Source organism: Mustela nivalis (assembly GCF_964662115.1).
Source record: "Mustela nivalis genome assembly, chromosome: 1".
In the NCBI taxonomy this organism is placed as follows: Eukaryota; Metazoa; Chordata; class Mammalia; order Carnivora; family Mustelidae; genus Mustela; species Mustela nivalis.
In genome coordinates this window covers 204,040,277-204,063,297 of record NC_139020.1, presented here as the reverse complement: position 1 = coordinate 204,063,297, position 23,021 = coordinate 204,040,277, and the positions used below count along the sequence as shown (strand labels likewise).

Sequence of the window (23,021 nt, the reverse complement as noted above, 5' to 3'; positions counted from 1 at the left end):
AGGCACATTGAGTTCTGAGGTTCCAGCACCCAGACTCTCTTGATAACACTGAAGCGCCCCTCCCCCACCCACCATTTGGGCCACTGCCAGGTGGGGAGGAGGAAAGCAGACAGGCGGGATTGGCTGGCTTAGCCTGGCCCCTGGCAGTGTTGTCCCCTAGGTCAGGGGCCAGAGGCAAAGACTTCCCCAGAGGAGAGGAGAGGAGAGGAGAGGAGAGGAGAGGAGAGGAGAGGAGAGAGAGGAGGTTGTGTGGCTAAGCTGCTCCTGACTGAAGGTACCAGGCTGGGTATCCTGGCCCCGGGTGTGGGGGTGGGGAAGGATGCTGCCCCAGGTGGGGCTGAATCCAGGGCACAGCTGTCCTGGGCTAAGAGGGGCTACCAGTGGGAGGTTAACTATCTTTCACTCTGTCTCTGTTTCCCTTTTTCTCCCTCTCACTCTACGTCTTCCTCTGGAATTCTTCTGATTCTCTTCCCCCTTTGGCAACGCACCCCCCCCCCCCCCACACACAGTTTGCCCAGTTCCCAGTGTTCACTTTCTCTGACCCTTCCTGTCTCTCCCATCCTGTCCCTGTCCCTCTCAGCCTGGGTCTGTTTGTGAGCAGTCCGGGGAGCTCACCCCTGGGTCTTAGGAACTCACCCTCTATTCCCTCTGTCCCAGGATGTCACAGCTGAGCCTGTCCTGGCTGGGATTGGGGCAGCTGGCAGCCTCCCCGTGGCACCTCCTGCTGCTGGCTGGGGCCGCCTGGCTGCTGGCCCGCATCCTGACCTGGAGCTACCGACTGCATGACATCTGCTGCCGTCTCCGGTGTTTCCCGCAGCCTCCGAGGCGCAACTGGTTCTGGGGTCACCTGGGCCTGGTGAGTGTGGGTGGGAGATGGGTCTGGGGGATCAGGGAGGTTGGAGTTCTTGAAGGATCTGGGATGGGGATCAGGGCTTGGGTTGGAGTCTGGGCCAGGGAAGAAGTTGGGAGGCTAGCGGAGCTCCTCTTTACGCACTCATTCTTCTACTCTGCCATCCCAGGCCATTTGCATATCTTTGCCCTCCCAACTTTCTCCATTTCATCCACTTCCTGCCTCTCCTCCCTACATTAATGTCCCTCTGAAGGGCTCCCATGGCAGGCTGCACAGGCACAGTCTCCTGGGGCTCGCAGGGTTCATAGGTAACTTGGACATCTTTTCAAGGGTGCTGTATGGGAAGGGGGGGTGTCCACCCCCTGCCTGGCCCATTTCCTTGTGTCTGCTCACTTCCCTACAGGTATTGGCTATGACCTCACCACCCTGACCCACAGGGGTCTAGCTTCCCACCCATACCCCTTCCCAGGACAGCTTCCTCTTCCCTGCTAAGATGTCCCAATGGGCCCATTACCCAACCTGAATAAAGTTAACTGCTCACTTCCCCTTGCACAAGCTTTCTTTGACCACTCTCCTGCGCCCCAGATGTTGATTTTTGGTCAACTTTTTGGTCAACTTTTGGGTCTGCTATGCTTAATTAGAGTTAATTGTCCAATTACTTATCTTCCACCTATCCAACTAGATAGTTGCTCTGGAGAGCAGACACCTGAATGCCCAGCCCAGGGGCTGATATACAACAGACACTCTTAAGTGTTTGATGACATAGGCGGTAAATTTGCAATCACCTGCCATGGTCAAGGCCATGATGAGCCGTGAATGAGCAGTTAGCCGCATGCATCCACTGCTCAGGATGAGAACCATGGCTGGAGGAAGGATTTCCTGTGATTTTACTGCTTATCGCTTAGGTTGGAACGGGACATTCTGGGACACATTGTGGAGGTTGCCTGAGATTCTGGGTCTTAGAATATTCTTAAGAAACCCTGGGCATAGCAGGAACGTTATCAATTTACTGTTTATACTCCCCCCTCCAGTGCTTGGCCATGGAGGCTGGTCTGGGTCACTCTTCTCTAGGTCTTCTGGCTGTGTGAGCCCAGCTGAGTCACTCTCCCTCTCTGGACCAATCTCATAATTGCCTCAGGGTTCCTGGGGGAGCAGGGAGCCGTCAGAAAGGTGAAAATGCTTTCTGTTCACCTGTCTGTAGCACATGAGAGTATTTGTCAGGCCAGGATGGGGTATCCTGGAGGGACGAAGAGGGACTGAAGAGAATGCATCTCTAGGAGTTAACCATGCCCCCAGTTCTCCATTTGGGGGATATGGCCTGGTTTCCTCATTCGTAAAGGGCACAACTGATCAGAGCTCATAAGTTCAGGGGCGATATATAGATAAAGAGATAGATAGAGGATGCTCTATGCACAGCCTTGCCAGGCAATAGGCACTCAAAGGTGGGAGCTACCCTCCTGAGTGATGAGCAGAGATACATCTGTCCCTTGGGGTCTTTTAGGGGCTGGAATGTCTTGAGACCCTTCACCGTGTGGGAGCTGGGGGTATGTGGATTGGCCAGGACATGACAGGGTGTGGGAATGAGCCCCAGTACAAGTCCTGAGGCCACCCTGCTGACCACAAACCTCCCCCGTGGGAACCTTGCTGAGGTTGGAATCACTCCCAGGAGAAGAAGAGTCTCACTTCTCACGCCATGGTCAGACTCTCTGTGGGCAGAGAGTGTGTCTTCTCCTTGTGACCTGGGTTGCAGCCTTGGGACATGGAGAGGCCTTTAGGACCCTCCTGTCCCCAGAGGGAAGGCAGAGGTTCCCTCCATCCATGCAGAATCTGGACACTCTGTCCACTGGAGAGGCTGCAGGGACACCTGCTGTGGCTCCTTCTGGGGAGGTGACGGCCCCTGTTTCCTTGTAGGCCCCCCCCACGGAGCAGGGTTTGAGGGTCGTAAGTCAGCACGTGGCCATCTATACCCAGGGGTTCAAGTTGTGGATGGGTCCTATCTGGCCCCTGGTCGTTTTGTGCCACCCCGACATGGTCCGGAGTGTCACCAGCGTCTCAGGTACTCATGTGGAGCTTGTGGTGGTGGGTGCTTTGACATACCCCAGGGCTTCCAACTCCTCCATCTCCAAGCTTCCCTGCAGCCCCTGCAGGTCCCTGGGCCCTCCTCCCCTCTTCTCTCTCAGACATCCTCCTCTTCCCTTCTGGTATTTGCCAACCCCGTTCTCCCCCTCTCCTCCCTCCACTGTTCAATCCAAGGCTCTGTCCTGGAGGAAACCCCAATCTTGAAGAGATGGATCTAGACAGAGAGATTCCCTAACTGATGGGGTAAGGAATTGGCCAGAGGGAGAGAGCTGTGGCAGCCCAGAGGAGAATCAAGGCCTCTGTTGGGGCAGGCTAGGAGACTTCCTGGAGGAGGAGTTACTGGACCTGGGAAAAGACCAAAAATCCCCCCCTTTTTTTTTTAAAGATTTTATTTATTTATTTGACAGAGAGAGTGGTCACAAGTAGGGAGACAGAGACAGAGAGGGGAAGCAGGCTCCCTGCTGAGCAGAGAGCTTGATGCGGGCCTCGATCCCAGGACCCTGAGATCATGATCTGAGCTGAAGGCAGAGGCTTAACCCACTGAGCCACCCAGGTGCCCAAGACCAAAAATCTTTTTAAAGGACAGGGCGGAGTGATGCAGTGCACACTGATTGCATCCGAGTTCCCCTGCTGGGCCTGGTTTCACTCTCACCCATCCCCATGGCCAGAGCAATGAAGGTTGTCACCTGGTGGAGTACCTGGGCTGCTATTTCTGTGACATCCATAGACATTCTGGTGGGTTGGTTCCTTCCACCCTAGCCTACAGCTTGTCCACTGCAAGTTCATTGCCCTCCTGCACCAGGCCCCAGGAACCTCCCTGAGGAGAGCCCACTCCTGCCTGGCTCCCTTCCTTGTCTTCTGCTTCCTCTACCTCCAGACAGACCAGACTGAGCAGGGAAATGAGCAGCATCTGACAGAGATCCTGGCTTTTTAACACCCGAATTCTGGTTGACTCTGGGAAGGCCCCCTGTTCTCTCTGGATACCAGAGTCTCTTTCAGTTGTGAGTGGTAGAAACTCAATCCTATGTGGTCCAATCAAAGAAAGGACACCTATTTACAGTGAAATCCAGGGATGTTGTCTTCAGGTATGGCTGGATCAAGGTCTTAAACAACATCATCAAAATCTGTCTTCATTTTTTTGTTGCTGTTGTTGTTTCCCACTGTGATAGCTTCACTCTCATTCTTGTAAAGATGAGTCCCAGAATCTCAAGCCCTGTGGAAAAGTGACCGTATTCCGAACAGTTACAGGAAAAGTTGAAGAATTCCCTTTAATTTTCCTGGCCTGCATCCCAGGATCGACTTTTAATTAATTAATACATTTTATTTATTTATTTGAGAGAGAGAGAGAGAGAATGCATGAGCAGGTGGGAGGGGAGAAGGAGGGAGAGAGGGAGAAGCAAACTCTCTGCTGAGCAGAAAGCCTGATGTGGGACTCAATCCCAGTACCCCAGGATCATGACCTGAGCCAAAGGCAGATGCTCAACTGATTGAACCACCTAAGTGTCCAAATTTTTCATTTAATCACTGTGGATCTGATTGTCTAGTCTTGGCAAGTACAGGTTCTCAGAGCTATTCTTTTGGGGCTCAAAGCAATTCCATGGCTAAGAATGGAGACTCTGCATTCAGACAGACCTGGGCTTAGATCTCTGGAATGCACTTAGTACCTGGGAAATTTTAGGCAAGTAACTTCATTCTTCAGAGCCTCAGTTCTCTTATGTTTAGGATACAAAATGGGGAAAGACCCCTTTTGTTCTTGTAACCAAGGGACCCCAGTTGTCATATGGATGGACTGAGGAGGGATCCCAGGAGGAGGCTGGGCTGCCGAGGGGTATTCATGGGGTTCAGGTCTGGGTCTTTGTCCTGCATGTACTTCTATCCTATGGCCACCTAGAAAGAGCATGAATTGGGCCCTCTTTGTTCCTCTCCAGATTCAGAGCTCAGAGGAAGGTCTGCTGTACACACAGGACCTGGCAAGCACCTATGGGGATGTGTGCTGCTGGTGGGTGGGTCCCTGGAATGCGGTGATCCGCATCTTCCACCCCACCTGTATCAAGCCCGTGCTCTTTGCTCCAGGTAGACACACCATGACCATGGCTTACTCACTGCTGAGGTCTCTGTGCTGCTTCTAGCTTAGCTGGTGACCCAGTTGCAGATAGGAGGGGCTTTGGCAGAGATGCCTCTGTCTGTCTCACCTGCACCCCCACCGGCCAGACCCACACTCATGTGTGCTCATGCCTAGGGTGTGATTATGCAGTGTGTGCTGTATGACCATGTCTAGTGACATTTATGTTTCCACCTGCCTTCTGGTTACAGCCGGTGTACATTACGCTTGGTTATACCTGCCTGGTATATGGTTATACCTGCTATCCAGTGAAGGTGCCCTTTGTTATGTCTGGGGCTTGACTGTGGCCAAGGATATTTGAGACATGTGTGGGTTCTGTCTGGTTTTTGTCCGAGATGCCTTTTGAGATGTCCGGTTCTCCTGTTGGTCATGTCTGGGCCATGTCTGGGGTTTGTCTGAGGTCCGTGACCCAGAATTCTTCTGAGAAATGCTGAGGCTTCCTGTGAGTCTTGTCCAGAGCCTGTCTTAGGATATGTCTGTGTCATACCTAGTCCACAGCTGTGACATTAGTGGGGTCATATTTAAGTCTTGTCTGAGGCCATCTGAAGGACATGCTGATGTTGTATCAAGTTGACTTTGGGTCCATGTCAGAGCACATTGCATCCTGTCAATGTGTGTTATGCACAATGTTTCATGTTAGGATGTGTTAACACATGGTGGGGCTATGTCAGTTGTTGCAGGAGATGTCAGGGGTTCTGGGACAGATGAGGTGTCCTAGGACTCTGTAAAGGCATTTTGTGGAGTGCTAACTTATGTTTGGGTGTTTTGAACAAATTGGACCAGGTAGGAGCCATGTCAATTTATGGTGGGGTGGTTTTTTTTTTTTGCCATGTTAGGGTGCATCTATGTACATGGGGTTATGTCTGCAGGCTCTGCCTTTGTTCTGCTCTGTGCTGCAGCCTGGTCTGGTCTCCCCTCACCTCCCCACTTCTCTGTTTCCTCTGCTCTTGTTTCCATTCCTGCCACGCTGGGCTTGAAGTGGGTATGGAGACCCCTGGTGGCAGCTTCTATCCCCCCAAACCAAAGCACTTCCCCTTCCCCTCTTATGAACCCTGATGGTCCTCCTTCTTGTCAGCTGCCATTGCACCCAAGGACATGGTCTTCTACAGCTTCATGAAACCCTGGCTGGGTGAGTAACTGTGGGTACAGGGGGCTGGGGACAACCTCGGGGGCCAAAAGAAGGCACTGCCCTTGCCTACTCCTTGTTGCTGTTTCTACTAGGGGATGGGCTCCTGTTGAGTGCTGGTGACAAGTGGGGCAGGCACCGCCGCATGCTGACACCTGCCTTCCACTTCAACATCCTGAAGCCCTATGTGAAGATTTTCAATGGCACTGCGAATGTCATGCATGTGAGTCTCTTGAACCCAAGGTCCCAGCTGAAGTCTTGGTGGTGATGGGGGCTCTGTGACATCTTGTCTGGAATCCTGGCTCTTCTAGATTAGCTTTGGGGCCATTGCTCTTCCTCTCTGAGTCTCAATTTTCTCAGCTGTAAAATGGGAGTAATGGTCCCCACATTGCAGGGTGGGAAAGAGAATGTAATATGTTCATGTTCCTGGCACACAGTAGGTTCTTGGAAGGTTTTTGGAAGTTTTTATGTTTCCCTTGCAAAGACGCCTTGGAACCTGAGACACAGGTGAATGTCATGAGCATCATACATTAGTTATTACTGAATTAATAATGAACCACTTTCAAAATCAGTGTTCTCAAACAATGAGGGTTTATTAGTGCTAACAAGTCTATGAGTTAGTTGTCAGGGTCTTCTGGACATGGATGGGGTCACATCCTTAATCAAAGGTTACACCTTTGACTAGCGGTGGGTCAGGTATATACATTGCAGATCTGGGAATTCACATGTTTGGGGCTTGGCTGGCTGCAGGTTGATCTAGGATGGTCTCAGCTCAGACAACTGAACTTTCTTTAATGTGATTCTCTCCTTCCAGAAGGCATCTCAGATTTGTTCACATGGCTGAGGCAGGGTTCCAAGAGGCTGAGAGGAAGTTTCAATGCCTCTTGAGATCTAGGTTTGGGAAGATCACTTCATTGTTTTCACCATGGTCTGTTGGTCAAAGGAAGGCAAAAGACCAGCATAGAATCAAAAGGTAGTGAAAAAGACTCCACCTCTTAATGGAAATTGCTGAAAAATCACATTGCAGAGAGTGTGGCTATAGGGAAGTGAAGAAAAGAAGGTTGGGGTTTTGCAAAGTGCCTGGGATTTTTTTCATACTTGCAAGCTGAGGAGTGAGATTGGTATCATTTTGTGGATTCTGTCAGAAGACAGGAGACTCCTGTTTCAGAGACAAAGGATGGTTTATTACTCATATAACAGCAAGCACACATGCTTCTTGATTGCATTTTTTTCTCTAAGTCACCAAGTTCCATGAGGCCAACACAGGTGGGCTTCAATGTTAATGCAGTATATCACGTGACAGGGCAGGGGTACTAAGTTTAGGGACTCTCTGACTTTTAGGAAATTAGAAGGAAGTCTGACATTTGTCCAGAGGGAAATATTACCTTATCACTAAGGGTGTTTGCTGCAAACACAATTCTGAGAAATGGCTCAAGTAAAGAACATCAAGGTCTTGCACTTCTTTGGCATACCAGCTAGAATGTGCAGGGGTACTCAGGGCCCCAGGACTATCCACAGACTACCTTTTCTTAATTTATAACAATTAAAATGATGAAAATCAACATTTATTCAGAACTTACTCTACACCAGAATCCATGTGTACATTCCACAGCATATGGTATCTCATTTGATTTTCACAACTTTCTGAGGTAGAGATAATCTTGTCCATTATAAGTGATAAAAATGAGGTTCAGAGAGGTTAGGGAGCTTACCCATGTTCACACAGCTAGCACATGAGCTAATAAGTGGAGCTGGGATTCCAACCTGGTTTATTATTCATCAGAGCAAGTCATCTTAACTGTTACTGAAGCTTTGGCATGTGGTGACCAGAGAGGGCAAGAATTGACCAAGGGCACATAGAGTATGGGAGGCAGAGCCAGAATTTGAATTCTGGTCTCCGGACTCCCAGGCCTGGGGCCTTAATAGTAACAGTTTCTACTTCTACCCAGGTCCTCCTTGAGAATGGGTGCCTGGGGCCAAGAGGCTGGGTCTGGGGGATTCCATCTTGGTGGCTGGTGTTGGGGAGGGCTTCAGGGGAGGCAGGTTCCAGCCCCAGCTTTTCCTCCTTCTCTTCCAGGCCAAGTGGAAGCGCCTGGTGTCAGAGGGTAGCAACCATCTGGACATGTTTGAGCACATCAGCCTCATGACCCTGGACAGTCTGCAGAAATGTGTCTTCAGTTTTGACAGCAATTGCCAGGAGTGAGTCTCTGCCCTGGGAATGTGAACATAAGCCATAGATGGGGGAAGGGAACACTGATCAGCACAATCAGAAAGGACTTCCTGGAGGAGATGGATCAGAAGTAGACATTGAAGGACAAGGAAGGGAAAGAGAAAAGGTGATGCTTTCAGGTAGTTAGAAATGTTTGATAAAGGACAAGGGGCCACGGTGAGCAAATCATGTGCCACAGTGAGGAGCCACCTTGGGAATGAGGGTGGAGCAGTTGGGTGGGGCTGCATCTTAAGGACTTTCAAGATGCAGACAAAAGCATATGGACTTTATTCATGTGCCATTCCATATCATGGAAGGCGGTGACTTAATGAGGGTCATGGTCAAAGCTGTTCTTGGACATCTGACTCTAGGGAAGACCAATTGCTGTGTAGATGGTGGATGGTATTGAATAGGGAGAGGCCCTGGTCCATAAAGAAGGTAAAGTCTGAGCTGTATGGAGAGAGAGGAGAAATGCATAATGTCTCAGCTGGGATAGGGTGCCTGGGGCATGCACAGAAATGGGAATCAGGGAGAGAAGTTCTGGAGAGTTAAGTCTCCTGGATCATCCCCACCACGTACCTGTGGGACAATCTGTCTTCTGATATTCTGAATCAGTTTTCTGATGGGAGGTAGCTCCCAGCTTCTGGTGGGAGGCCTTTTCTCAGTGTTGAGGTGAGCTAAGTTGTTGCCCCCTTCATGTCCTCATCCTGCAGGAAGCCTAGTGAATATATTGCTGCCATCTTAGAGCTCAGTGCCCTCGTGGCAAAACGGCATCAGCAGATCCTCCTGCATACAGACTTCCTGTACTACCTCACTCCAGATGGACAGCGCTTCCGCAGAGCCTGCCGCTTGGTGCACAACTTCACAGATGCTGTTATCCAGGAGCGACGCCGCACTCTCCCCGATCAGGGTGTTGATGACTTCCTCGAGGCCAAGGCCAAGACCAAGACTTTGGACTTCATTGATGTCCTCCTGCTGACCAAGGTGTGTTTCTCTGGAATCTAAATATAAGAGGTAGAATGGACCTTGATTTCAAATTTGAGATTGAAGAACTTAGACTTGATCCAGAGGGCAATGGGGAGCCATGGAAGCTGCTTGAGGAAGGGAGGGATGGATTAGAGATATGTTTTAGAGAATACTAAGTGGAATGCAGCCTGCAGTGGACTGTTAAGTCTGATAGTGGGATGGGCCTGAGATTTTACGCTACTTAATAAGGTAGGCTCGTGTGTGTGTGTGTATTTATATACCGGAGCCCTAGATCAGAGAAGCACATGTATTGCTCACAAAAGTACGAGTAGACAGAAAGGCTACTTTGTAGGCATGGTTCCTCTTTCTGAAATTCTTCTGAGACCTACAGGATGCTTGTATGTGTACATGCATCCATGCTTCCATCACAGGAGCAGTAACCCTACATTATTAATCCTGGAATTCATGAAGGACTGCTGACACATCTGCCCCTTCTTCGTCTGTGTGTGTGTGTGTGTGTGTGTGTGTGAGAGAGAGAGAGGGAGAGACAGAGAGAGAGAGAGAGTTTTAAAGTATGAGCAAGTCACTACTGGGTATTTACTCCAAAGATACAGATGTAGTGAAAAGAAGGGCCATCTGCACCCCAATGTTCATAACAGCAATGGCCACAGTCGCCAAACTGTGGAAAGAACTAAGATGCCCTTCAACGGATGAATGGATAAAGAAGATATGGTCCATATACACTATGGAGTATTATGCCTCCATCAGAAAGGATGAATACCCAACTTCTGTATCAACATGGATGGGACAAGAAGAGATTACGCTGAGTGAAATAAGTCAAGCAGAGGAAGTCAATTATATGGTTTCACTTACTTGTGGAGCATAAGGAATAACATGGAGGACATTAGGAGAAGGAAGGGAAAAGTGGATTGGGGGAAATCGGAGGGGGAGACAAAGCATGAGAGACTGTGGACTCTGAGAAACAAACTGAAGGTTTTGGAGGAGAGGCGATGGAGGGATGGGTGAGCCTGGCGGTGGGTATTAAGGAGGAAACGTGTTGCATGGAGCACTGGGTGTGGTGCATAAACAATGAGTCTTGGAACACTGAAAAAGTAAAATAAAATAAAATAAAATAAAATAAAATAAAATAAGTATAAGCAAGTCCTCTTCACTGAGAAGGCAATGTCTGTAGGTTCTGTTGGCTTATTGCCAGGGTAGATGAGGAATCTCTGGATTTACTATCCTAGAATGTGAGCAAATGTCTCTGGAGCAATGCTCAATCTCCAACTTCCAAGGGAAGTTGTCATTCAATCTCCTGAAATCCAGGTTGCTGGTAACTTTTTTAAAAAATTTTTTAAGATTTTTTTTTTAATTTATTTGACAGACAGATCACAGGTAGGCAGAGAGGTAGGCAGAGAGAGAGAGAGGAGAAGGAGGCAGTCTCCCTGCTGAGCAGAGAGCCTGATGTGAGGCTCAATCCCAGGACCCTGGGATCATGACCTGAGCTGAAGGCAGAGGCTTTAACCACTGAGCCACCTAGGCGCCCCTGCCAGTAACTTTTTTCCCAGAAAGTTTTCATCATCTAGAAACATGAAAATATTCATGAATCATTGATTCCTCCCATAAGGGAAAAAGGACGGGGTAAAGAGGCCTGGGAGGAGGGCTGTGGTGTGGGGTCTCTGGGGATAGTGAACAAAGGAGGTGTAAGAATGCAGGGTGGGCTTGGGTCTCTGGATGGATGGTAGAGGTTCAGAGGCTGGCTCAGGTTAGGCTCAGGAGCTCTCAGAGCTGATGTGATTTGGTGTGTGTGTGGGGGTGTGTCTTATTTCTCTCCAGGATGAAGATGGAAAACGATTGTCAGATGAGGACATCCGAGCAGAGGCTGACACCTTCATGTTTGAGGGTGAGCATCCCAGTGTGGGACTATGGGGGAGTGGGGCAGGGGTCTGTCCAATTAGGTGGGCCCTGGACCAGCCCACCCCACCCCATCCTCCCTGGGGGCCTTAATTAAAGGCGCTGTCCACCTTCTGGTGCTGAACAAGCCCAGAGACCCAAGCCTGTCTGGCTGCTTCTCAGGCCATGACACCACAGCCAGTGGCCTCTCCTGGGTCCTGTACAACCTTGCAAAGCACCCAGAATACCAGGAGCGCTGTCGGCAGGAGGTGCAAGAGCTCCTGAGGGACCGCGAGCCTCAAGAGATTGAATGGTGAGTGCAGGACATCATGGTTTGTTCCTGAGCCTCTCTTTGGCTTTGCTCCCCATCTGGGGAAGGGGAAGGATCTTTTGGTTAATTCTGTCATTATTGCTTAGTGAGAATAGAAGCAAAGCTCAGAGTCAGGGTCTGTGCCCAGTCTGGAGAGCAGGGGAAATTGAGAAAGATTTGGGCTGCTGACAGAAGAGTGACAATGTCTGAAGGCCAATGATGCCACTTAGTACATTTTCATTAAGTGAACTTCCATTCCATTCTCTTACTTTTCTCTCTTAAATCAATTTTTTTTGCCCTTAACGTCTTCAATCCTTAAATATTTGCTTCTCTCTTGCCTTCTAATTCCTTCCATATTGTTCAGTTCAGGATTCATAGGGGATACGTGGTTTTAAAATCATTCGATTCTTGTCCAGGAATACCAGCACCTTCATCCATCCAGCCTCCATTCAGAGAACACTGCCACTCTACCTTTCCATTCCCAGTTCTGTACCTTCTCCAATTCATCCTAGCTCACTCTGTGTGCTGGAGACCCAAGAAGGACCAGCCCTGGCCCTTGTCTTCCAAGAGCTCCAGACTTGTGGGAGAATTGTCTCAGGTCAGGACACTCCTGGTCCACATAAGCTGGACTAGGGTGGTGGACAGTATGAGAGGCAAGTCTAAGGGTAGAGAGAGCGCCTTTGCTGAGTGACGACTGGTAGATATTTGGGTGTAGTTAGGGTGCAGTTAGTTAAAGAAGACAGAGTGGGCAAAGTGAAGAGGAGTAGAGGAAGGGAAGAGGGAAAGGGAGAAGAGAGGGGGAAGGAGGGAGAAAGGGAGAGACAGAGAGAAGGAGAAAAGGAAGGAGGGAGAAGAGAAAGAGAAAGAGAGGCAGACAGGCAGAGACATAGGGGAGAGAGAAATAAAAAGAGAAAGAGACACTGACTCATGGTGAGGTGACATGGCTGGGGAATGGTAGCAGAGACTGGTTGTGGGAGACTTTAGAATCAATGTCAATGGCCTCAATTGTCAACCCAAGGGCAATGGGGGAACTGAGGGGGTTTATTTGAGCAGGAGGAGGACAGGTCAGATCTGGGTACCAGGAAGATCTTTCTAGGGCTAGTGTGAGAACATACTGGAGAGGACAAGCTGTAGCATGGGGACCGGGGAGGGGATTTTGAGGCCTGGGTCAGGCCAGGGTCTTGGGGATGTAGAGTAGGCATTGGACTGGACAGGCATCTTGTAGGTAGCATTTTCCATGCCATGCCTTCACTCAGCATAGCAGCCCTGTGAGGTAGAATAGAGAAACACTTTTATGCTGCTTCAACCAAGATTTCAAAAACAAACAAACAAACAAACAAACTATACACTTGGTAAAAAAAAAAAAAAAAGGTATTTAAAAAGAGAATTTATAATCAGGGCACCTGGTTGCTCAGTCGGTTAAATGTCCAAGTCTGGATTTTCACTCAGGTCATGGTCTTGGGGTTGTGAGATTAAACCCTGTGTCCGGCTCCACGCTAAGCATGACATGTGCTTAAGGTTCTCTCTCTCTCTCCCTGCCTCCCTCTCCCCCTCAAATAAATTAATAAATCTTTAAAAGAAAGAGAAGGTTTATAATAGAAATGAAGTTTTTCTTAATCCTCACTGTAGGAGTAACTCCTGTTAATGATTCCCTGTGTGTCCTTCCAGAAGATGACTATCCTTATACCTACAGGAAAACTATCTCCCTACCCCTGCCAATGGGAATTAAGGCCTACGCATTAGCAAAGCGTCTTTGAGATCTTTTCATTTCCTCAAAACACAACTGTTGGAAAAGGGTTTTGAATTATAAAAACCATGATGAGAACAAGTTCTTGCCCTGAGACATGAAGGAGACTACAGTTATCATTGACGTTCTCCTCCTCAGTTGAATCTCCTTCTCTCTCCCCAGGGATGTCTAGATTCATTGATTTATCATGTGTCTTTCCATAACTGTCTATCTATACATCTGTCTATCTCTCTATCATCTCTATCTGTCATCTCTCTCTCTCTCTCTCTCTCATCTTTTTGTCCTTAACACATTTTGCATTTCTATATACATACAGTTTGTGACTTGTTCCATTCACTCAACACGAGTCTTATGGCTCTTTCTTTCTGTGTTCTGCATAGCTGCCCATAGTTTACTTGGTTTACCCCATTATGAGGTCACTCATGTTAGTATTCTCAATTATACTGGACATTGATGAAGTGCCTTCCAGAGTCTCTGTGCTGATTTACCTTTCAGCCTGCAGTGCTGCAGTGTGTGATAGGACTTCAGAGCTCTAGTTCCTCCTTTCTGATTGCTGTGTAATATTCTACCATATGGCTTTACCATAATTTATCTAAACCTCTCCCATTGATGGATACCTGGATTGTGTCTAATCTTTTCATAAAATAAATATGGGGTAGTCAACATCTGTGAACACTGACCCATGCTTACACATGTGAATGTCTCTCCAGTGCAAATTTCCGGAAGGGCAATTGCTGAGTCAAAGACAGTCCAAGTTTTTATCATTTTAGTAGCTACTGAAAATCTGTTCCTGTCCACTGAAGTTGATGATTCCAGATTTCTCATACCTTTACCTTTGTTATTATTCTATTGAATTTTATTTTTAAAGATTTTATTTATTTATTTGAGAGAGGGAATGAGAGAGGGAAAGAGAGAGTGTGAGAAGGGGAAGGGTCAGAGGGAGAAGCAGACTCCCCACTAAGCAGGGAGCCCAATGTGGGACTTGATCTTGGGACTCCAGGATCATGACCTGAGCTGAAGGCAGTTGCCTTGCCAACTGAGCCACCCAGGCGCCCCCAAGATTTTTTAAATCTTAGCCAATTTTTCATATTTTCTCTTTTTTAGGAATGTTTCTTTAAATTAAGAGTCTTAACATCTTTTGCACATTTTGGGGGGCTACTCCCCAAATTTTTTAATATTGAGGTATAATGGACATACATTCTATTACTTTTAGGTATACAACAAATGAGTTGATATTTGTCTATATTGCATATGATCACCACAATTATTCTAGCTAAAATTTGTCACCATATGAAATTATGGAATTTTTTTTCTTGTCACGTGAACTTTTAAGACCTATTCTCTTAGCAACTTCCAAATATGCAATACAGTGTGATTACCTACAGTATCATAGTCAATACACTTTCTGAGTTAGAGTTTTCATCTTCTTTGGATGACTACCCAGATAGTGTGGTGGTTCTGCTTTTTAATTTTTTTGAGGAAACGTCATGCTGTTTTCCACAGTGTCTGAATCAATTTACAATCCCACCAGTGGTGCACATATTCTTTTTCCTCCACAACCTCATAGGCATTTATTATCTCTTGTGTTTCTGACAATAGCTATTCTTTTTTTTTTTAAGATTTTATTTATTTATTTGACAGAGAGAGGTCACAAGTAAGCAGAGAGGCAGGCAGAGAGAGAGGAAGGGAAGCAGGCTCCCTACTGAGCAGAGAGCCCGATGCGGGACTCGATCCCAGGACCCTGAGATCATGACCTGAGCTGAAGGCAGCGGCTTAACCCACTGAGCCACCCAGGCGCCCCGATAATAGCTATTCTAACAGCGGTGAGGTGTGAGATGAGATCTTAATGTAGTTTTGATTTGCATTTCTCTGATAATTAGTGATTTTGAGCACATTTTCATGTATCTGTTGGCCATCCATGTGTCCTCTTTTAAAAATGTCTATTCAGGTCCTTCTTCTGTGCACGTTGATGAGCCATTTGTATTTCACTTTATGTGAGTGGTACTCACCTTTTTTGTTGTTTCTCTGAGTTTTTCCCTTTTTTCATATTTACTTATAATGACTCACTTAAAAATAATTCTTTTCTGTCTTGTGTTGCAAAAGATAGCCTTTTGACTTTTGAGGGAGCACTTTTGGTTAATTTTTATGGAGACACATTTGTCTAAACTTTCTTTCACAGTCCTACTGTCTGTCCTTATTATAGGGTTTTGTGCGCTTCCCTTACCAGATGGTAAGGCTTCACTTACTCACATTCTCTGTTGCATGAGTCTCCTTTCCTGTTCTTGCAGCAGAGCCACACTGTGTGTTTGTTTGTTTCATCACTGCATCTTTGTGGTAGGTCTTAATGTCTGGCAGAGTGAGTTTCTCTTCCTTAATCTTTCATTTTTATTTTTTATTAAACATTTTAAAAAAAGGATTTTATTTGTTTATTTGAGAGAGAGAGAGAGAGAGAGAGCAGAAGCAGGGGAAGTGGCAGGTAGAGAAGAAGAATCTCCACTGAGCAAGGAGCCCGACTTGGGGCTCGATCCTCCGACCCTGGGATCATGACCTGAGCTGAAGGCAGATGCTTAATTGACTGAGCCATCCAGGCACCCCTTCATCTTTATTTTTATTATTTTTAAACATTTATTAATTTATTTTAGAGTTGGGGAGGGGTTGAGGGAGAGGGAGACTTAAGCAGACTCTGTGCTAAGTGTGGAGCCTGACATGGGGCTTGACCCCACAACCTGAAATCCTGACATGAGCTGAAATCAAGAGCTACATGCTCAACCAACCACCCAAGTGCCCCCTAATCTTTTCCTTTTAAATTGACCTAATTCTTCATGATCTTTTATCCTTCCAGAAATGTTTTGGAGTAAGGTTATCAAGTTCCTAAAGACATATGGTAGATTTTCACTTGAACTGAATATATTTTATTGGTTGAGGTGAATATATGATTGACTTGTAGAAATGGACTACTTCATGATTTGAACACATACCATCCTAGATTGTGGCAGGAATACTCCCATTTTTGGATATCTGAATACTCTTTAGTCTTTTAATAAAATCTAAATTTTAAAATCAGGTCTCTTATGCATATTTTGTTAAATTAACCCATATTTTGTTAAATTAAGATACTTCTGTATCTTAGGGTTAAGATATGAAGACCCATATCTTCTATTTGTATTAAGAGAAGTTTAAAAATTCATTGGAACATACAGATTTCAATCTCTATATTTTTGGGGGGGCTAAGCTTAATCCAGGTATTTATATCATCATCATCAATCTTTATCTTTTCTAATTGATTATTATTTCAACATGGAAAACTAATTTTTTAATATACATATGAATTTTGTGTCCAGTGGACATAGTAAATGCTAAGTATGGAGTCCCATATTAAATCTTTTTTTAAAAGCTCTTGGAATAGGGACGCCTGGGTGGCTCAGTTGGTTAAGCAGCTGCCTTCAGCTCAGGTCATGATCCCAGCATCCTGGGATCGAGTCCCACATCGGGCTCCTTGCTCCACAGGGAGCCTGCTTCTCCGTCTGACTGTGCCTTCCACTCTGTCTGCCTGTGCTCGCTCTCGCTCGCTCTCTCTCTGACAAATAAATAAATAAAATCTTAAAAAAAAAAAAAAGCTCTTGGAATAACTGGGGAGCTACCCAGAGAAAAGTTCATTCAACCTGATCCTCATGTCTTGTAACCGATAACATCAAGATGGAAGCAAATATTTAAAATAAAAAATAAAAGTGTCTTAAAAGCTCTAGAGGAAACTGTGGGAAATTATTTTATAGTTCCAGAATATGGATGCCCTTTTTTTTTTTTTAGACTTTATTTATTTATTTGTCAGAGAGAGAGAGAGAGACACTAAGAGAGAACACAAGCAGGGGGAGAGGGAGAGGCAGGCAGAGGAGAAGCAGGCTCCCCGCTGAGCAGGGAGCCTAGTGCAAGACTGGATCCCATGATCCTGGGATCATGACCTGAGTCGAAGACAGATGGTTAACGATGGAGCCACCCAGGTGTCCCAAGGCTGCCTTTATTCCTGACACAAATCTCAGAAAGTATACAAGAGAATATTGCTCTACTGTTGAATGAAAAAATACAGAGCAGTGTGCGTAACATATCGTATGCTACTCTAAAAATTTTTTTAATGCAAAAAGTAACTCTGAAAGGACAAATAAAAAATAAGAACGTAGGCAAACTGTGAGAATGGGAAATGAATGGTGTTGAGTCAGAGGGGTGTGTTTTATAGTTTTCCAGTTTGAACTACTTAACAATATCAGCTGTTAAAAATTGAAATCACCACACCATTTGAAGGGGATCAGAGAAAAAGAATCCAAACCCCTACTTTATCTTCAATGTTTGTAAAATTTTCTGGTGTATTCTCTTGTGTTTTCTAAGCATAGAATCACTATCTGCCAAAAATGACACATTTACCCCCACTTTTCAGATTGCATTAACTGTCCTTTTTGCTCTTATCTAATTGCATTAGCTAGTATCTCTAATACCATGATAGAACTTTGGCTGTGTTTTGGTTGTTTCTTACTTGTTTGGCTTTTGATTTTGTTCTCTCGCAATAAACAGTATGTAATTTTTATGCAAATCTGTAAACCTTTTTATGGTCGGCTTTTGAGTATTGTGTTTTGTTCAGAAAACCTTCTAGAAACACCCAGCTAAATTTTCGCTCTACTTCTGTGATGCTGTTTTTCTTTTTTCTTTTAAAAAGCCACTTTATTGAGGTGTGGTTGACATATCAAAAGCTGTATATGTTTAATGTACAGAACTCAGTGAGTTTGGAGATATTTGATCCACCTGGAATTTATTTTGGTATAGGGAGAGAGGATCTCATGGAGGCATATTTTTGCTGTGTGGATAATTGTTGGGGGTGCTTCCTTAGGGACGACATGACCCAGTTGCCCTTCCTGACCATGTGCATCAAGGAGAGTCTGCGGTTGCATCCCTCAGTCACAGTCATCTCCCGCTGCTGTAGCCAGGACATTGTGCTCCCAGATGGCCGGGTCATCCCCAAAGGTGCCTACAACCTCAGGGGGAAGGAGCCTCCTGGGCAGGAAGAGGGGCCCATCAGGCAGGGGGAAACTCTTCCTGACTGGCTCCTTGTCTCCCACAGGTGTTACCTGCCTCATTAGTATTTTTGGGACCCACCACAACCCATCTGTGTGGCCAGACCCTGAGGTGCTGCCTCCCTCTCCAAACCCAGAGCACACCCTCCTCCTTGTCAATTCCCCTAGGGGAACCTAGGGGAGGGCGCAGGGTTCTGACCTGGCAAATCAAACATCACCTCCCCCCACCGTACGTCTGCCTCTCCCAAGCTTGCTGTCCTGGGAAACCTCAACCAGCAGCCCTGCCTCTCTCCACCCTTAGGTATACAACCCCTTTCGCTTTGACCCAGAAAACATCAAGGAGAGGTCACCCTTGGCTTTTATTCCCTTCTCTGCGGGGCCCAGGTGAGCTCAGGGGGCAACCGAGGTGGGAATGGGGCGGTGGGGCAGGGGTCTGGGACTGAGATCCCAGACAAGGTTTTGGGGTGGCGGGAAAGGGGGAAATTGAGGATGGCTCTCCTTCTCTCCCCTCCTCAGAGGTTAGAGGTAAGGGTCTGGGAAGTGGGGGTAGGGTAGGTCCAACGAGGGGTCCACGGTGTGGGCCGCGCCCCTTCCCCCTGTCTCCTGGCCTGAGTCCAGGGCTGGGGTCCGAGCCAAGCTCGGGGCTAGGCAAGCCCACATGGGGGTCCCAGGCATGGTTTGCTTCCCTCCTGCATCCCTGCGGGCGGGGCAAAGGGTCCGGGACCAGGTTCTGTGCGCCATGGGGCCTGCTGGGGTCCCTGGCGAGTCAGAGCCCCCACTGGTGCCCGCAGGAACTGCATTGGGCAGACGTTCGCCATGACCGAGATGAAGGTGGTCCTGGCGCTGACGCTGCTGCGCTTCCGGGTCCTGCCGGGCGAGGAGGAGCCGCGCAGGAAGCCGGAGCTGATCCTGCGCGCGGAGGGCGGACTCTGGCTGCGCGTGGAGCCGCTGAGCGCGGCACCCCGGTGACCCAGACCCTACACGCCTCACTTTGAGGATTCCCGGGAATGAAACTGTGTCATCTCCTCTGTCCGAGCTTCACCGAGAGCCAGCAGGGGGCGCCAGGACCAGTGGGAACGCAGGGATGGGTGAGGCGGGGTGGAGGGGAGACTGATGTTTGAGCCCAAGACCCTGACAGCCTTTCCAGCTGACTACAGGCCCCATGCTGATTAGGGGTTCTCCCAGAATCAAACCTGTGGTTACTCCAGATTTCCAATCAACAGATAGAAAATAAAACAAAGAAAATCATGCTAAAACTCTCGCCTCTCCAGGTGGTCTCTCTCATTTCAACACCTGGTAAGGGGGCTCCAGACTCCTGCCAGCCCTCCATCCATATGATGTGGTTTGAAGTTTGGGGTTCAGAGCTCCCCCCCCCCCCCCCCCGCCAAGAAAGAATTCTTGACATCTTTGGTGCAAAAAGGTGATTTTATTAAAGCACAGGGACATGAACTGCTGCTCTGGGACTGTGAGGAGCAAGTGATTATATACTTTGTGACTTGGGGGAGGTAAAGATAAAGGGAAATTTCCAAGTTGAGTTTCCTATGGTAAAGAGTCGCAGGATACTAGAGGCTTACGTATTATCAAGCTAAGGTTTTTTTTTTTTTTTTTCTCTCTAGCAGAGCATTAATATTAAGGTAGTTGGGTGTTTCCTGGAGGAATGTATACTCTGCTTGCTTGAAGTATTTGCCAATGGGCTGCAGGTCATAAAGAAATTTAATTTTATCTATATTTCCTTCTGCCTTAGTTCCCCACATCACCCCCACCCCCAAGTTTTGGCCCTAAAATCTTGCTAAGGATTTTAGCAAGATTGCTCCAAACCTTGCCCTAAAAGGTTGCTGATGATGGAAGGCTTCTCTTCTGTAACTTCTTCCTGCTGAATAGGGGCATAGAGATGTCCTTACCTTTGGGTCGACATTGGTCAGTTGGAAATAGGGGTAAACCTATTAATATAGGAGTTACCAAAGCAGAGGCTGCCAATCCAAGGTAGACAACATATGTGAACCTCCTTGAGTAGAAAGAATTATCTGTTGGCTGGAAGTTATGGCAGTGAAAGAGTCTTGGCACCAGGCAGGAAGACATCAGAAAGGACAACAAAATAAGGTTAATATTATATTAAGAAAGAGAAGCCTGAAAAAAACCCAAAACTTTGATAATTGACCAAAATCTTTCTCCAGTCCAGGAATTTAACCAGTCACTAAAGGAAAGAGAGAGATCATTTAAAGTGCAATTTGAATATGTATATATTTTCGCAATATCTTTTGGTGATATCTTTTAAGTGATATCTGGAATCTTTTGGTGATATCTGAAGTTCATACCCAACATTTTGTATCTATGCTCGCGAATGTTCCATCTTGTGCAGTTAAAATACCTAATACTATTTTGAGAATCATTTAAAGCCTTGTTGACATAGCAAGTGGTGTTATCCATCACACACTCTTTTTTATTTAGCAAGCAATCAGGTAATTAATAAGAGGCACCTTTATGGAAACAAAAGAAAAAAATACAGTTTAATGGTCTGAGCAAATTATAAACCAAGTGCTTAAAATCTAATAGCTACAAAGATGTGTTGTTGAAATATTTTCTTTCTGTCATAACCCTCATTTTTAATCTGAGACAGCCAAATCAGGACCAATTCATTTGAAAAACATCCAGTTTTTATAAACTTGGCCTAATTATTTATCCAAAATTAGCAAGAATAATGTTTGGCATATAGATCTTTCAAAATCTGCTTTGCTGGAACTCTCAAAAGGAATCTCAACTGAATTTTGTAGCTTCTCTAGGCCAGAAGCCAAGCCAGGTGCTTGTCATCAGACATGTCTGCAGTTCCTGTAGATTTGGGTGAATTCCTCTCCATGAGGTCCCTAAAGTATTCTGTGTTTCCTGCACCTGCCAGGAAGTGACATTCTCTACTTACCTGGGAACTCTATAAGCAGGTATCAGACCAACATTTCCAAGGGGCTTTATGGTTCTTCATTTCATAAAGTCAACGTTAGTTTCTTAAAGCTGTTTGGTCATACCTGAGTCTATACATGCCTCTCTCAAATATGACATTCCAGTCAAAGCCTTGGTAAAATAACCAATGTTTCTAATGGTGTCCTCTTACAAGGAGAGAAGATTCTTATTGAACTTATGCAGATAGCTGTAATTGCCCTTAAAAGAAAGAACATTCACTGAGACCTTCTGAATTTCAGAGGGTTCAGGTACAGAGAGAAGTTAAAGTCTTCAGTTTGTTCACAGATGAATTCTTTTTCCTATTTCTGTAAGTCATAGATACTTTAAGAAAAGGTTTCCTTAGTCTGGAAAAGCAAACATTAGGAGAACCAGGAATGTTTCAAAAAAGGGTCACAAAAGCTGTCATCTTCCTCAGTTTAGTCAGTTCCATGTTAGTAATTCTTGTTCAGTTTGAATGCAGCTTTTAGTTCTCAAAATTTAAAAAAATTTTAAAGATATCAAACCCTATGTTTATCAAAAACCCCTTTTTATGAATCTCCTGGAAGATGAAACATGTTTCACAAGAGAATACAAACAATAACTATGTATGACAAAAGACTCAAAATGGACATAGTTAAAGATCTGATGAGAGGTTACAACATAACTGGCAAGGAAATTCAGTTATTTCTGACAACTAACACTTCAATAATTTTAGGACATCAGGTGATGGCCTTATATCAGAATATATGAAAACTTCGGGAATTTCGTCTATCTCTAGAAGAGTTACAGTATTTACCCAAGCAATACAACCCAAGACTTATCACTGACAGAGCTTTCCAAGTAACTTAACACACCAAATAGAAAAGCCAAGGAGTCAAAGACTTACAATTGAAACCCCGGGGAGTTTTGTTAAAAAAACCTCAGAAAGTTATAAAGCATATGCTCAAATAAGATTACAGATCATTACAGAATTTAAACTTTAATTATTTGTTTAACTAAGGTGGCAAAAAAGGGATTCCAAAGGTAAATATGTAAGCTTATGTAGTCGTTAACAAAACTCAGATCCTATAACATTGAGAAGCTTTAACTAAGTGATCAAAGACCTGATAAAGATGAAACATAGAAAGTGGTTTTCTGGGCAAACAAAAGAGGAAAAAAAACCAACCCCTTTGTTTCCATTTTCTTATCAAGAACAGACCAAAAAATTCAAGAAAATGTTGTCTCTTGAACAGAGAGAAAAGCAGAATTTCTATCTTATATCAGTTTACTTTAAAAATTTTTATTATTATTATTATCATCATTATTTTTAAAGGTTTTATTCATTTATTTGAGACAGAGTGAGAACACAAGCAGGGAAGAGGATCAGGGGGAGAGGGAGAAGTAGACACATGCTGAGCAGGGAGCCTGATGTGGGGCTCAATCTCAGGACACTGAGATTGTGACCCAAACCGAAGGCGGATGCCCAACCACCTGAGCCACCCAGGTGCCACTATTATTATTATTTTTTATTAACATATAATGTATTATTTGCTTCAGAGGTACAGGTTTCTGAATCATCAGTCTTAGACAATTCACAGCAATACTACATACCCTCCCTGATGTCCGTCACCCAGCCACCCTATCCTCCCCTGGCCCCCATTCCCCAGCAACCCTGTTTGTTTTCTGAGACCAAGAGTCTCTTAAGGTTTGTCTCCCTCTCTGGTTTCATATTGTTTCATTTTCCCCTCC

At 45.9% G+C, this 23,021-nt stretch overlaps 1 protein-coding gene across 3 annotated transcripts; it reads left to right on the top strand.

Annotated features, from left to right (window-relative positions):
- The first annotated feature begins 210 nt into the window (after positions 1 to 210).
- On the top strand, positions 211 to 19,618 carry LOC309852717 (cytochrome P450 4F3). 3 transcript variants are annotated; one of them, XM_082709872.1, is made up of 14 exons: positions 211 to 274; positions 658 to 856; positions 2,762 to 2,906; positions 4,858 to 5,002; positions 6,127 to 6,180; positions 6,273 to 6,400; positions 8,255 to 8,376; positions 9,100 to 9,370; positions 11,189 to 11,255; positions 11,429 to 11,558; positions 18,179 to 18,312; positions 18,410 to 18,474; positions 18,664 to 18,746; positions 19,154 to 19,618. In XM_082709872.1, the coding sequence occupies exons 5-14, from the start codon at positions 6,147 to 6,149 to the stop codon at positions 19,329 to 19,331; spliced, it is 1,212 nt and encodes a 403-aa protein (XP_082565998.1). In that variant the 5' UTR covers positions 211 to 274; positions 658 to 856; positions 2,762 to 2,906; positions 4,858 to 5,002; positions 6,127 to 6,146; the 3' UTR covers positions 19,332 to 19,618. The 3 variants fall into 3 exon arrangements, with proteins under 3 accessions (XP_082565998.1, XP_082565996.1, XP_082565997.1); XM_082709870.1 differs by lacking the exon at positions 2,762 to 2,906; XM_082709871.1 differs by lacking the exon at positions 4,858 to 5,002.
- Positions 19,619 to 23,021: the final 3,403 nt, after the last annotated feature.

Coding starts and splice junctions, on each gene's coding strand:
- LOC309852717 (XM_082709870.1), top strand. CDS start 659: ATGTCACAGCTGAGCCTGTCCTGGCTGGGATTGGGGCAGCTGGCAGCC. Junction 6,181..6,272: donor CTTCATGAAACCCTGGCTGG/GTGAGTAACTGT, acceptor TGTTTCTACTAG/GGGATGGGCTCCTGTTGAGT. Junction 9,371..11,188: donor ATGTCCTCCTGCTGACCAAG/GTGTGTTTCTCT, acceptor ATTTCTCTCCAG/GATGAAGATGGAAAACGATT.